The 16390-nt window shown below is 40.0% G+C and overlaps 1 protein-coding gene across 1 annotated transcript in view; it reads right to left on the minus strand.

The window, feature by feature from the left end:
* The window catches only part of LOC149458210 (heparan-alpha-glucosaminide N-acetyltransferase-like), a 187916-nt gene that overhangs the window by 157884 nt on the left and 13642 nt on the right, over positions 1-16390 (minus strand). Inside the window, exon 2 of the mRNA XM_089682500.1 lies at positions 8304-8390. Within this exon, the coding sequence (XP_089538626.1) occupies positions 8304-8390 (87 nt within the window). The remainder of the gene's footprint in view (positions 1-8303; positions 8391-16390) is intronic.

The raw sequence follows: 16390 nt of genomic DNA on the forward strand, positions 1-16390 counted from the left end.
AGCTGTTATACTTACAGCCAAGATAATATAACTGTGCTAATAAAACACAGTTTGCACCTGCACACTCTATGACAAAGGATTTGTGGAAAGTGCGAGGTCAGGTTTTCCTGGACACTGCACGCTATTTCTTATTTCCATAGTGCTTTGTGTGTCTTATCACTCTCATTTACATTCAACGGCAGATTTAAAACATCTCTCCAGGTGAAGGAAATACCACAGTTAGAGCTTGTCATTACAAAACCTGAACCGGCAGTCATTACTGATCAATTGATAGTGAAGAACAACACCTTTAAAAAGATTAATGTAACACAATCAATAGAAATATGTTTACGCAGGCTATTTCATATGTAAGGCAGCCTGGGAAGCATTATTTAATTTACAGTGGTCACATATTATGACAATAGAGAGGATTTAAAAACACTACAACTATTTATGTGTTAGTCCCAATGATACCAAACTAATGTAGAACTGCAATTTTCTTCTGGCCCATTAAAAAAAAATATAGCCACAGTTGCACATGGCTGCTCTTCCACTTTAACAATGTGTTGTAGCTACGTAGGTCTGTCCAAAAGCACTTTTGGTAAGCTTAGGGAATAGCGCTGTAGTTCCCTTTCACCATGTCTTTCACTGAAATTTCAGAATTAGCCTTCTGATGTGAGTCGTTCACTGCTTTTCTCTTGAGTATGTACATTACAGCTTAAGCTATTGAACTCTGTAAACCACAAGCTTTTTGTCATCAAAAGATGGGCTAAAAAGACACAGAAAACACAGAAAAGGAGCCAAAAGCTCAACCTGCTGGGTTGCAATATATTTCACATTCACTGTACCTGACCAACATATTGTAATACATTTTTATTATTATCATAAATAATGTTCCAGGCCCCAAAAAAAGTATGTACAACACCATTATACAATATACTCTCATTAACATAACCTGTGCTGAGAGGACAAACATTTCTATCAGGTGTTTATTGCTTTCTGTGTCTCTGTGAAAGTAGAAGCTGGCACACCAGTAGCTGCAAGTCAATAGCCATTGGGGATTTGCTTTGCAAGTAAATCAAGGCTATTTACTTGCAAGAACTGGTGTGCTAGCTTCTTCTTTCATTTCTCTAGTTCGCCGATTATGACAATAGTGAGGATTTAGAAAGACTACAACTATTTATGTGCTATTCCCAAAACCAAAGTAATGTAGAACTGTGATTTACTTCTGGCCCATTAAGAAAAATATAGCCTCAGTTTTGCACATGGCTGCTCTTCCACTTTAACAATGTGTTGTAGCTATGTAGGTCTGTCCAAATAAAAAAGACCAGATCCTATCTTGCAGTGCTTGTTCCAATATACGTTATACAGTCAACCAGCATGAAGTTACAGAGAGGGTATGTACTAACTTCATGAAAGGCTGTACTCTTCTCCCATTGCATGGGAATAAAGTGTCAGTTTGTTATATTTTGGCATCTTTTTAACCTTTTTCACACTAAAACTGATTTTCCCTACACAAATGTATAAAAAAACATTGCTACAAAATCATATTTCAGTTGACCCCTAAATAGTTACCAGTTAAATCAGGCTATTTGTTAAGGAATTTACAGGTGAAATGTCCAGTAAATAATACTTAACCTCTTCGCGCCTAAGGATAAAACAAATCTTAATGCCTAAGCACAATTTTGCAACTTTTAAATGTGTTAGCAAAACCATATACTGTATATCATCACAAGTACTTTGTGCATCCAAGTGAATTATACATTTTTTTTTCAGGACTTTCATTTGGTGGTAAATGGTAATGTATATCCCCGATTTTTTTTTAATTATCAAAGAAAAACTGGCCCAAAATTATAAAAAATAATCTTTTTTTAAAATTTAGCTGTATATTTCTTACTACTTAACCTAGCACCAAAGAACGATCCAAAATAAATGTTTCTGCTCCTGACGATCACAGCGATACCATATATGTGTATGTTTGTTGTTGTTTGTACCGGTACTATGGACCGAACATAACAGTGCATATTTTGCTTTTTTTTATCCTGCTACTAACTGACATTGATGCAAATTTAAAAATTAAAAAAAAAATCCTGGCCAAAAAAAAAAAAAATGACCCTGATCTATGATGCTGACCTTGACCCAAACATTAACCCTGGCACTGACCTGGATCAAACCTTGATCTAGGTATTTTTATTATTATTATTTATTTATTTTATTTCTGAAAGGACAGATAGAGATACAATGTACCTCCTCCTCCATTCAGAGAGAGAAAACACGGGGGCGGGCTTCACAGTGACTGAGCACTTTGATAGTCAGTCAGAGACTGTCACAGCGATCAGGTGACCCAGAATTACGAGTTCTTTCACTGGACCCAAGTCTCTGTGCTGGGAGTGCGCCGTGTGGTGCATATTTGTGTACAGACGGTGTGAAGAGGTCAGGGGCGGACTGACAACTCATGGGGCCCCTGGGCAATAGGGGATCATGGGGCCCCTGTGTCCTTGCCCAAACTCAAAAAAGCCTATGAAAAATGTACCAGGGGCAACTCATGGGGCCCCCTACTGCCCCTGGGCGAGTTTCCAAATGGTCAGTCCGCCCCTGGAAGGGGTTCATCTGCGTACCTGCTTAGCACTGTCAGAAAAGGCAGGTGCTTCAAAAGAAACATACTCACACAGCAAGGCTTCCCTCAATGGGCACCCAACAGTAGCTTAAACCATTGAAATACAGTACGAAGTGCCAGACCAAAACCAGATAAAAAAGTAGATAATTTTAACTGCTGTTTTAAAAAAAAAGTCAGACCGACTCTAGCGCACTGCATGGGCTATGGCTGCATCCTGTTTGGTTCAATCAAACCTTATTTCAAAGGAGAATGGCTAGGTGTGTTTCCACTTTTGCTGTTAAATTTGAGAGAATCCCACTATGTGTTCCCATTCACATACCTAAAACAAAATGAAAATTATATATTCCTTACATTTAAGAAGTTTCTCTAGAGAAGGCCTCATGGCTGACTGCAAGGATTTCTGAACAATGTCAGAGTGAATCTCTCCTCGGGATAGGTTGCGTTTTCTCTCATTAACCATGGAGAAGCCCAGCTTCTAAACCTTTAACCCTTTGTCAGGAAAGACAGTTTTCAAATATAATTTACAACTGATAGTGAAGATCTGCCAGCCCAGTACAGAGGGTTAATTATGTCAAATACAGCTCATAAACAAAGAGAACAAGAAGGATTTTACAAGAATTTCTAGAAAAAAAGGATCTATAAAAAGTAAGCTGCAATTTTTAATTATTTTTTAAGATATGCAATGTGAACGAAATATATAACATATAAAGTGAGTGTAATCTCAATTGGGAAGCACAAATGGAAATACACTTTAAAACAACTAAGCTGTCTCCTAGAAATTGAAATAGCGCATCCATTCTTGCTCGGGACATTGTGGAAGTGGTCTGGAAGCTAGATATTTAACAAGTGCATACAATGCCATGAACCTAAGAGAGTTACAAGGGAACCCCAGAGAAACCATGCTTGGTTTGTTAGGATAGAGCTGGGAAGCCTTAGAACATCAGGATGGCTTTTTTTTTAGATTTCTCCCCAATTCCTATTGTGACACCAGAATGGAAAGTAAGGTGAATCTCTCCAAGAGGGCGCAAACAGCAATAGAAGCTGTTATTTAATAGAATGTTAACCCCTTGACGCCGACGTCACACAAATATGCGGCCTCACGGAACTGGGCTTTTTTCCATGGGGCCGCATATTTGTGTACCTGTCTTTGTGCTGGGAATGCGCCGCACTGCACGCTCCCAGCACAAAGACCGAGGTGTCACTGAGAGCCCCTGGTCTCGTTCTAACGATCGGGATTCCGGGTCACACAATCTCTGTGATAGCCTCTGATTGGCTATCACAGTGATCAGTCACTGTACAGCCCGGCCCCCTTGTGTTTTTCTCTCTCTATGAATGGAGAAGAGAGATATATTGTATCTCTCTAACTCCTGGCATAGAGAGAAAAAAAAAGATAAATAAATATTAAAAAAATAAAATAAAAAATAAAGAAAAAATACCTAGATCAAGGTTTGATCTAGTTCAGTGCCAGCGTTAGTGTTTGGGTCAAGGTCAGGGTCAAATGCCAAGGTCAAAAGCTCAGGATCAAAGGTCAGGATTTAAAAAAAAATTGGTATCAATGTCAGTTAGTGTCAATGTCCAGTTTCAGTGTGTTTTAGGTAAAAAAAAAAAAAGACAAACACAAAATGCGTACTATGGTTTTTGGGCTGTACTACGGGTACAAACAATAAATAACATACACATATATGGTATCACTGCGATCGTCAAGAGCTAAAGAATTTATTTTGTGTTGTTCTTTGGTGGTAGGTTATGGTAGTAACAAGGAACACACAGCTAAGTTAAAAAAAAAGATTTTTTTTTTTACCATTTTAGGCCAGTTTTCCTTTGATAATAAAAAACATCAGGAGCTATCCATTATCATTTACCACCAAATGAAAGCCCAATTTGTCCTTAAAAAAACGTGGTATAATTCACCTGGATGTACAAAGTAGTTGTGATGATATGCACGGTTTTACTACCACGTCAACGTTGCAAAATTGTGCTTAGGCATTTAGATTTGTTTTACCCTTAGGCGTGAAGGGGTTAAAGGTTTAGATCTTCTTATGGCTTTTTATTGGCAGGCATAGAGTTGAAGCGGTTGTATTTGTGTTGTTGGACTCAGAACAAGATTGGCATTTCCCAATGGGAAAACATGTGGAGGATGGAAACTTAACAACAAAGGTGGAGCACTAAAAAGTGACCTACAGCTGAAGAAATAAAGACATTGTTCAAGGGGTAAGTGACTTGATGGCAGAGTAGTTGTTCCAAAGATTTCCTTATTGCATCGATTCTCAGGGGGTACTCTTTAGAAATACATCTATTGCTGGCAGATGCAGGAACTAAAAATTAACAGAACATCAATCATATAGCTGCAGGTGGATCAATGTATGTTAAATTACAAAAAGGAGGAAATAACTATTACTATATTTATTCCACATTGTGTATATACAGGTGAAACTCAGAAAATTAGAATATCATGCGAAAGTCATTTATTTCAGTAATGCAACTTAAAAGATGAAACTAATATATGAGATAGACTCATTACATGCAAAGCAAGATAGTTCAAGCCGTGATTTGTCATAATTGTGATGATTATGACTTACAGCTCATGAAAACCCCAAATCCACAATCTCAGAAAATTAGAATATTGTGAAAAGGTGCAATATTCTAGGCTCAAAGTGTCCCACTCTAATCAGCTAATTAAGCCATAACACCTGCAAAGGGTTCCTGAGCCTTTAAATGGTCTCTCAGTCTGCTTCAGTAGGAATCACAATCATGGGAAAGACTGCTGACCTGACGGTTGTGCAGAAAACCATCATTGACACCCTCCATAAGGAGGGAAAGCCTCAAAAGGTAATTTCAAAAGAAGTTGGATGTTCCCAAAGTGCTGTATCAAAGCACATTAATAGAAAGTTATGTGGAAGAGAAAAGTGTGGAAGAAAAAGGTGCACAAGCACCAGGGATGACCGCAGCCTGGAGAGGATTGTCAGGAAAAGGCCATTCAAAAGTGTTGGGGACTTTCACAAGGAGTGGACTGAGGCTGGAGTCAGTGCATCAAGAGCCACCACACACAGATGGATAATGGACATGGGCTGCAAATGTCTTATTCCTCGTCAAGCCTCTCCTGAACAACAAACAACGTCAGAAGTGTCTTACCTGGGCTAAAGAAAAACAGACCTGGTCTGTTGTTCAGTGGAGCAAAGTCCTCTTTTCTGATGAGAGCAACTTTTGCATCTCATTTGGAAACCAAGGACCCAGAGTATGGAGGAAGAATGGAGAGGCACACACTGCAAGATGATTGAAGTCCAGTGTGAAGTTTCCACAGTCTGTGTTGATTTGGGGAGCCATGTCATCTGCTGGTGTTGTTCCACTGTGCTTCATTAAGTCCAGGGTCAACGCAGCCATCTACCAGAAGATTTTGGAGCACTTCATGCTTCCTTCCGCAGACGAGCTTTATGGGGATGCTGACTTAATTTTCCAGCAGGACTTGGCACCTGCCCACACTACCAAAAGCACCAAAACCTGGTTCGGTGACCGTGGGATTACTGTGCTTGACTGGCCAGCAAACTCACCTGACCTGAATCCCATAGAGAATCTATGGGGCATTGCCAAGAGAAAGATGAGAGACATGAGACCGAACAATGCAGAAGAGCTGAAGGCCGCTATTGAAGCATCCTGGTCTTCCATAACACCTCAGCAGTGCCACAGGCTGATAGTTTCAATGCCACGCCGCATTGAGGCAGTAATTGCTGCAAAAGGGGCCCAAACCAAGTACAGAGTGCATATGCATGCTTAGACTTTTCAGAGGTCCAATATTGTTCTATGTACAATCCTTGTTTTATTGATTGCATGTAATATTCTAATTTTCTGAGATTGTGGATTTAGAGTTTTCATGAGCTGTAAGCCATAATCATCACAATTAAGACAAATCATGGCTTGAACTATCTTGCTTTGCATGTAATGAGTCTATCTCATATGTTAGTTTCACCTTTTAAGTTGCATTACTGAAATAAATGAACTTTTGCACGATATTTTAATTTTTAGAGTTTCACCTGTACTATCTATGTAGACATTACACCTTTTTGTAATTTTGCAGATAATAAATCCTCTTGTTGCTATATGATGTTTGTTCTGATGATTATTCCTATTGTTCTTTGTCTATATTGTCACCTTAGGAACAGTGCTCTCTGTCTATTAGTTTATGTTGCTCTTCGGAATATGGTGTGCAGGACTCTAACCTTTGATAATGTCAGAGGAAGTTATTCCATTTGTAATGATGTGAAAAGATGGCAGACCTACTAATTCTAGGACCAGATGTGTTAATTTTACATAAACCAGCACTAGAATCCATTTTATTTCTACTGAAAACATTTTACATCTAGGGGTTCTAGGTGCTGGCAACAGTCTTAGAATGTAAGAACGTTAATATTGTCAACACTATAAGCTGGAAATACATTTTACTTAAAGGGCAGGTATTTTAAAATTGAGTTGAACCAAAGGCTACCTTTATATTAATAGTGGCATCATTATATAGTTAGTGATATTAACCCCTGGCATTATACATTCAAGTGTTGCAACACTGAAGGCTTCCAGTATCCACATACTAGCAGAAACATTTAGAAAACAATATGCTATATTTGACACCAGTGGGCTTCAAAATACAGAACTAAAGATTGGATATACACCGATACCGGTATCATTATCAGTGCCTGTACGGACTATTTTCATGAGTACTTGTGAAAATGCTCCCAATGCCTGAAATGGATACATTGTGGTGCGTTTTGTGTCAAGACAAAATGTATGGACACAAATTTGCACCACAAAGAATAGAATGCATTTTGAAAAGTAATGTGGTGTGATTCCTGCTCAAATCTCATGCAGTTTCCCCCACTGCTCCTGTGTGAAGCCAGGCTAGGCCATACTGTTATCCCTGCAAGGAGAGGAGAGAAAGCCACTTCACAGGTCTGGGGATTTGAAATCCCCACGGCTTTCTCTCTTTTCCTTGCAAGGATGACAGAATGGGCTAGAGGGCTTCTGCTTGGTCAGCACCATCACGGTGCTAACCAATCAAAATATATTTAGCCCGTACTGTCATCCTCGCACCGAGAGGAGAAAAAGCCACGGTGATTTCAGATCCCCAGCTTTTCCTTCTGTGATAGCATGGGATTGGTGCAGGGAGGTACCACTCCTGTGTAAACTCTGGCTATGACAAGCCTGGGTTCACACAGGAGCAGTGGGGAAACCGCATGCAATTTGGACAGGAATTGCACCACATTCCTGTTCAAATCACATGCTATTCTTTGTAGTGCAGTTCGCACCACAAAGTATCAGTACTCAGTATTGGCGAGTGCTTGACCAAAAGTATTGGTACTCGTACTCGCTCATCCAAAAAGGGTATTGGTACATCCCTACTAAAAATGTATGCTTACATTTTGTTTAGCTAGCCCATTAAATCTTATAAGATTTATGCATTTTGCCAATGGCAAGAAAAGTAGAGAAATGAAAACAAGAATGACATTTGTTGTTTTCCCATACCAGTCAATTAAAATATGCGTTTACATTTTCCATAACATAAAAGATGAACTTACATTGGTTGCTGGCAGCATCTTCAATTTAAATAAATTCCTGTGAATTTAATAAATGTCATTGTCTTTTTTAGGGGTCCAAAGTCTTTTTACGGGTAAAAGACTCAAATAATTACTTTCTGCTAATTTCAGTTAGATTTTTTTACCTGCAGTCCAAAAAATGCCATAACCACCGAATTTATTGTGCCAAGTACGCCTTCCGGATCAAATGGCTCTGTTGTTTTGTATAGTTCCTGTAAAAGTTAAAAGACAGAAAGTGTGATGGATGACCACTGCACAATACTTTAACCCATTGCTCCCCAACCAGTGACTAAGGAGCCATGCCAGTCAAAGGTTACGTTCACCTTTTGTAACATGTTACATGTTGCACCCATATTCAGGGTGTAACACGTTGCGATCTGACCGGCCCCACTCCCGCTTTGACAGCTATCAGGGGATCTCCCCCCTCCCTGCTAGCTGTCAAATTTTTTAAAAAGTGGCCGTGTGGAGCTCCACCGCTATCATTCTGTGAATGAGAGACTACAAGTCCCAGCAGCCTTAGCGGCTATCAGTTTGTAGTCCTCAATGAACTACATGGCACTGGTAGTTCATTGATACTTCCTGTCAGTACATCTGCTTGCTCGTACATCCTGTACTGGCAAGCAGATATACTGATAGATCTGCAGAAGAACTGCATGGCACAAGCGATCTGTTGATCGCTGGTGCAACGCTTTACAGGCTCCTGCAGACAAAAATAATAAGTTCCCATTTTTTACCTGCAAAAAAATGTGCATTTATTTTTATTAAAAGGGGAACTTATCCTTTAAAGGCCAACTCCAGCCCTATTTTTTTTATTGCTTTGGATAGATGGGGAAGAATTTGAACTTCTGATTGGTCACCACTGAATGGATTTCTCTTCTCTTCCTGTTCTGTCTCACACCCAGGGGCGGACTGACAACTCATGGGGCCCCCGGGCAATAGGGGATCATGGGCCCCTGTGTCCTTGCCCAAACTCAAAAAAGCCTATGAAAAAGGTACCAGGGGCATCTCATGGGGCCCCCTACTGACCCTGGGCCCTCGGGCAGTGCCCGAGTTTCCAAATGGTCAGTCCGCTCCTGCTCACACCCATCACCTGGCAATTAAGTGGATGCCTATCTTCCTCATTGGGACACAAATAGCACTAAAATCTTCAATATATTGAAGTGTATGTAGCACTCACTCTGGCAGAAGTTTTAGAAAACCAAGGGATTTTTTTTCATTGATTGCTCAACAGACCGGGGCAATGTTTTTCTAGAGGTATGCTTTTCTGATGCTTTATTGTAGAACTTGAACTTGGATAGGTTCAGGGTAACTGTGGGATACTCCAGTAACTTTAGTAGCTAAGTGAGGACACTAATCTTCCTCTTAAGATCTTAGCATCTGGGATCTGAGTCCTTGCACAAGCAGATAGTGGACTGAGCTTTGTGACAGCAGCTTAAGGATGCTAAATTCCTTTTAAAGATGTGAGCAGAGACCTTGCACAAGCAAATAGTGGACTGAGCTTTTCAGGAGACCAGACACAATGTCCCCTTTGAACAAACTAGCATAAGAGGGATGGCAGCAGCACACAGTCTCAGGGACCTCTCACACCAGTCTCTACTCACTAATGTCCTTGGATAAATGATTGCCTCTTTTCAATATCTTCCAAACACTTTTCCAGTGATACCTGACTAGTTCCCCAGATGAAAATCCCCTCAGTCAGCTCCATCAACTTTCAGTAGAATAGGCAACCCAACTAGCCTAGCTGGGACTTTGAAGAACAGTAGACACATGGCAGGCTTGCCCAAGGGGCAAACAGCCCCCCACCCCCAGGCTGTGATCCCCTCTTTAGGGACAAGATACCTCTGTTCCCAGTCTCAATGTATTTATACACACTCCCATCCACCATCTGGGCACCGCTCCCCAGGGATTGGCCAGGGCTGCATAAATATTCAGCTACTGATTTGACTGCCCCTGCCTTCTTTCTTCCAGAACATTTCCAGACAGACAAGGGAAAGCAGTCAACCCAGCAGCCAGTGAAACACAGAACAGACCAAAATAATCACACACAGCTACACTTATTACAGTGAGCGGAGAAATAGAATTACCTAACCTAGCACCTACTGTATCTAGGAGGGTGCTACATGTAAACCTGTTAAAATATAACAGCAGCCAGCCTTATATGTTTGTCCAATTGGTGCGTTCGGTGTGTTGGTGGGTCAGTCCCAACATCTAATGGGATCTGGGGGGTTGGGGGTGTCAGTGGTCCGGTGGGTTTAGCTCAGCTCCCTTCTCTCCCCTATAGGGATGGGGGTGGTCGGGTGGGTGTGTGGGTTTGCTTCCAGGGAGGTCATTGTGGGAGGAGCTTTGGGAGATTGGATGAGTTGCGGGGTTTAGGTGGTTGGGTCTAGTTGGGAGAGTGGTGGGGGGTGGATTGGATTGTGGGTGGAGGCATGTTCCATCAGGGAGGCCCACACCCAGTAGACACATTTACCATTGACGGTGTCTGACACGGGGGGTCCTCTATTCCGGGGGTTAGGGGATTCGGTGATTGGGATTACGCCAGATCTCTGATGTTATGTACACTGTGCATGGTTATAATAAACTAATTTTGAGGTTAGCCTTTATAGGTGTTTTTGCTAACTGTAGGTATGCTTGTTCCCCATGTTGCCTATACTGTGTGAAAGATAGAGCTAGCACCCTAAATATTTTCCTACGACCTAGATTGGTTCCCCAGATTCCTCCATACTTCTTTCTAAAGCCAAAGATAAGGTGAAAGGAAATAGAAATAAAGCTTAGTAAAAAAAAAGGATAAGAAGAGTAAAGCTAGCCACACACAGTTAGATTTTTGTTTGAAGTTACATAAAAAAAACATTTTTCAGAATATTCTTTCTTGCCATCATGGAGTCAACTAATTTTGATTGAAAGTCTTTAAAATTTTGGACATATTCCAGATTTAAAAGTTCCAGACATATTAAACAGTTTTCATTATGATATGTATGATGTTTCCCAAATGAAAACCACATTTATAGTTAGAAATTTGTTCATTATGCTCCTTCACTCCAGCAAAGAACAAATGTCAATTCAACCCCACCATTAGAAAACCAAACAAATGCTCATAAAAGCAACAATTTTGAATGGAATTCTAATAGTGTATAACCAGTTTAAAGTATTTGGGATTGATTTACTAAAACTGCAGAGAGCAAAATCTGGTGCAGCTGCGCATGGCAGCTAAACACACTTCTAACCTCAGCTTGTTCAATTAAGCTTTGACAAAAAAGCCTGGAAGCTGATTGGTTTCTATGCAGAGCTGCACTAGATTTTCCACTCTTCAGTTTTAGTAATCGGCCTCAGTGTGAACCCAACATTTCATATTCCTGGTTCACTATATTACCAAAAGTATTGGGACGCCTGCCTTTACACGCACATGAACTTTAATGGCATCCCAGTCTTAGTCTGTAGGGTTCAATATTGAGTTGGACCACCCTTTGCAGCTATAACAGCTTCAACTCTTCTGGGAAGGCTGTCCACAAGGTTTAGGAGCGTGTCTATGGGAATCTTTGACCATTCTTAGAGAAGCGCATTTGGTCAGGCACTGATATCGGACATCATCCCAAAGGTGTTCTATCGGGTTGAGGTCAGGACTCTGTGCAGGCCAGTCAAGTTCCTCCACCCCAAACTCCCTCATCCATGTCTTTATGGACCCTGCTTTGTGCACTGGTGGGCAGTCATGTTGGAACAGGAAGGGGCCATCCCCAAACTGTTCCCATAAAGGTGGGAGCTTGAAAATGTCCAAAATGTCTTGGTATGCTGACGCCTTAAGAGTTATCTTCACTGGAACTAAGGGGTCAAGGCCAACCCCTGAAAAGCAACTCCACACCATAATCCCCCCTCCACCAAAACTTTACACTTGTTGTCATAGGTGGCAACCTATTATGTTACCATGCTCGAATTCACTCCTCCTAAGAGTGACCCATTCTTTCACAAATGTTTGTAGAAGCAGTCAGCATGCCTACGTGCTTGATTTTTTATACCTGTGACCATGGAGGTGATTGGAGCCTCTGAATCCAATGATTTGGTGGGGTGTCCCAATACTTTTGGCAATATAGTTAGTGTATGTGCCTGTTGTATCATGTACTTGTATGAAAAAGTATCCTGTTTTCTTTGTATTGCTCCTTTGTGTGAAATCCCTGGTGTTCCTGCCAGTCCCTCTGCTTTCCTATTAAAAAACTAACCAAACTAGGCATGCTAGCACACTGTGGTCAGTTTTCTAGCTGTGCTGGGAACTCACTGTGCTCTCTTCCAATGATCAGACTTCTGCTGACATGCCCCCTGCACAGCTTTTCACTGGGAAGTTCAGTATACTGCTGTTTCTCTTCTCCAGCTCCTAAGCAGCTGAGAACTGAGGGTATATGATCACTTATAAAAAGGGGAGGGGACGCAGTATTTATAAGGTTTTTTTATATGTATACACAAATGTTTTGCCTTTCATGTCTGTTTTACAATAAATATGTTGTTTTACGTGTTTTTAAGGGGCATTTGTTGGCTAGCTTTGTCTCTCCCATGTGAACATTTGTTGTAACAAAATGAGCACTAAAATGTTTTGACAGTCACCAATTAAACACATGCTACCTTGGATGTTTGCTTCTGATCAATCATACAAAAAACAGATTCACACAACAGTGACTTTAACCAGTTCAATACCGGACACTTTCACCACTTTCCTGCCCAGGCCAATTTTTAGCTTTCAGCACTGTCACACTTTGAATGACAATTGTGCAGTCATGCAACACTGTACCATATGACATTTTAATAATTTTTTCACACAAATAGAGCTTTCTTTTGGTGGTATTTAATCACCACTGGGTTTTTTATCTTTTTGCTAAATAAACAAAAACATGATTTATTTATTTTCTGTTATACAATTTTTGAAATAATCTTTCTTCATAAATTTAGGCCAACATGTATACTGCTACATTTCTTTGGTGAAATAACCCAAATTAGTATTTATTATTTAGTCTTTAGGAAAGTTATAGAGTCCACAAACTGTGATATATACAATATCTAAAAATTGATCAATCCTGAAGTACTGATGGCCTATCTCATTTCTTGAGGCCCCAAAATACCAAGACAGCACAGATATCCTCCGAATGACCACTTTTTGAAAAGTAGACAGTCTAGGGTATTTAGAAAGGGGCATGGTGAGTTTTTTGAAGTTGTAATTTTTTGTCACACTGTATTGAAGACATTTTTAAAAATATTTTGTTCCCTTTTTTATTTACATACTGTCATCAGTGCAGTTTAGCATCATCATATAACTGGTGTAGCAGTGATCAGGGACACTGACTGGTGACAGTATGTAAAAAAAAAAAAAAACAAATACATTTTTACTTTTTTTACCATTTTGTTTTTAAAATACTGTGACCAGAGCAATACAGTGTAACTTAGTAGTACTCTGGGGAAGTGATCAGGATTTTCTTTTGCACACTATGATTGCTTGTACCTGTGAATTGCACTGTTATAAGCAACCATTTTTACTAAATGAAATCAATTCATTCAGTGTATGGCCACAGCTAATCACATGGTACAGATAGACTGTGATTGGTCCTGTCTGTACCATGTGATCACTATGACCAATCACAGACATCAACACAATAGTACACAATGGCACAGAATGGATGGCATGAATTAACACCATCCATTGTGTACAATTGTTATGTGATCTGCTGTGACTATGTGAGACATTCTGTGAATTCTGGCTCCAGTCAATTAAATTTAGCTCAGTTGCAGTATTTACTTGATAGCAGTGGCAGTTCGCTGCAAAGCAACAGTTATCAGTAAGCACGGATATTACAACTTTAGAATTACACAATGCATGGTTGAATAATGATTTTCTGAGACAGTACTGCATTTTGAATGACTTAGATACCCTGACCTAGTAGCAAATTATACTTGCAGTTTTTTTTAGTTGTCAACTATATCTGAGGTGGTCTGGCCCTTGACTGCATTTCAAAGTGTATGCTTTAAATATTGTGCCACAATCGAGGGTTTAACAGACACCTACAAACCTCAGAGTGATAATTTGTAAAAAATGAAACATCCATTACACATGCCTTTCTGCACTAATTCTACCTTGAAACTTCATTACCACAGTCAGTGACTAATGAGCAACTAGCAACTGTTGTTCAAAACAGCACAATAGAGTGCAGGGGTCAGGAGTATAAAATGTACTTAGAGTGCAGTGGTCCAGAATATTTCATGTACAACCTAGCATACAGAGCACAGTGGTTAGTTAAAGCAACCTGTTAGAACCATCCATACCGGAATGATTGCTATGCCAGTCATATAATGCATTAAGCATAGAACAATACGAACAATATGTACATTGGATCACATAGAAAATAATGTCCCATCAAGCAGCAATATGAGCTGTAATGTCACCCACAGCAGAACACATGAACAGCACCCAGAAAGAAGCAAGTCAAAATTTTAAGACCCAGTCAGATGACCATGCCTGGCTTCTAGGAAATAGGAGGCTACAATGCATGCCTTCAGCACACCCTGCCCTCACTGTGCAGTGCTGCCCCCCTCCAGCCTCAGGCCAATGTGTCCTACCAGGTCCAGCTGCATTGTCTCTCTTTACCCCAGTCTGCCTTATACACTGATGCTGCAATTTACCAGACATAAGAAGTAGGCTTTCTCATTTGAGTACCTATCCAAAGCTTAGCCTCAGATAGGTACTTAATTGATGTGACCTGCTTCAAATTACTGAAAAAAAAAAGAAAGAATGCAGATCTGCGGGCTGGAGTATTCTAGACTAACTGTGGTGCTGCAGATGGGCACTCTGAATGGGGTCGGACTCCTATACCCCCCCCTTATCTACACCCATGCCTAAATATTAAATTAATTGTTTGTGAATATGTAGTAAATACCTGGTGATCTTGCCAGTACCCCCCCCCCCCCCACAGCAATCAGATATTGTGCTGTCATTGGTAACCAGGGAACTAAAGCAGCCTTTCCCCCCCTTTCTCTAAGTATCATATTATCATGCAGCTCTGCATGCTAATATGAAATCATGTTGTAATTATTAGTTAGCCAGTCATCCCAGCACAAGGGGACTGTGCCAGTGATGTAAACTGAGCTATGCATGGACAGCTCAGTGTGCATGCCACAGAAGACTGCGAGCAGATAAGTAGGTGTATTTCCTTGCAGAAGAGACATCGCATGTCTCTTCTGTGATAAACAGCTTGCCTGCTTGTCAGATTTGTAATTTGGTCTTTAGTCCTGCTTTAAATCCAGAAAAAGAGAGACCTTTAAAATAACTGAAAGTGATTACATATCAAAAATCTGTTAGTAAATCCCCTGCAGAGGTGATAAAAATCAAGCTTTATCCTGGAAAGTGATACAGCTAATGCAAAGCAGCAATTAATAATTTATAGAAGTAAACAAAATACTTATCCCTCTGTTTATAGCTCAGCGATGTACAATGATTAAGACAAGCAATTAGCAGCTCCTCTCATCTATTAGAGAGGAAATAAGGCTGGACAACCAGTACTGGACAACACAGAAGAAACAGGATGTTTCCAAGCCATTAATTTAGTTGTCTTCATGATTTAAGTAAGAAAGATGTTCAATTGAAGAAGTAAGTAAACTAGCCTGTGAGATTTATGGAGCCCTTTCATCCCCTCAGTACTGTACAATGAGCAGTAAGATGGTAACCACAATTCAGTGAATTTCATTTAAAATATTCTTGCTCAAATACCAGATAGCAACATATGAATTATTCACACATCTTGCTAAGGGTTTCCGGACTTTCAGATCTTATTGTAAAAAGGTTTTTTTTTTCAAAATTGATCAAATATATCCTATGCTAGATTGCAGTCCCATAGAAAATGTTGTAATATGTAGAGTGCCAAGTATCATTTATAGGCATCAAAAAGATGCCTGCATTGTGCATGGTAAATACATTATCACTTTCACTTTAAACTTTAAAAGACTAAAAGAGAAATTATGCCTGGATTGCATAGGAAATGTAGACATTTTCTACACAAGTTAAAATTCTGGCATTGGGCTGAGAAATCATTACGGTTATGTGGGCCTCAAAGCATAAAAAATCCTACTTGGTATGAAGATACTTTAAGTCCTTCTCACCCCTAAGATTCAAGTTCTTCTCCACACTATGAAGATACAACAAATTTTCTTTACTGTTTCTTAATTATAAAGTTCTCTCTGACAT

Source organism: Staurois parvus, unplaced genomic scaffold (genome assembly GCF_062004578.1).
Source record: "Staurois parvus isolate SC_StPar_1 unplaced genomic scaffold, SC_StPar_1.0 ptg000291l, whole genome shotgun sequence".
Classification (NCBI taxonomy): domain Eukaryota; kingdom Metazoa; phylum Chordata; class Amphibia; order Anura; family Ranidae; genus Staurois; species Staurois parvus.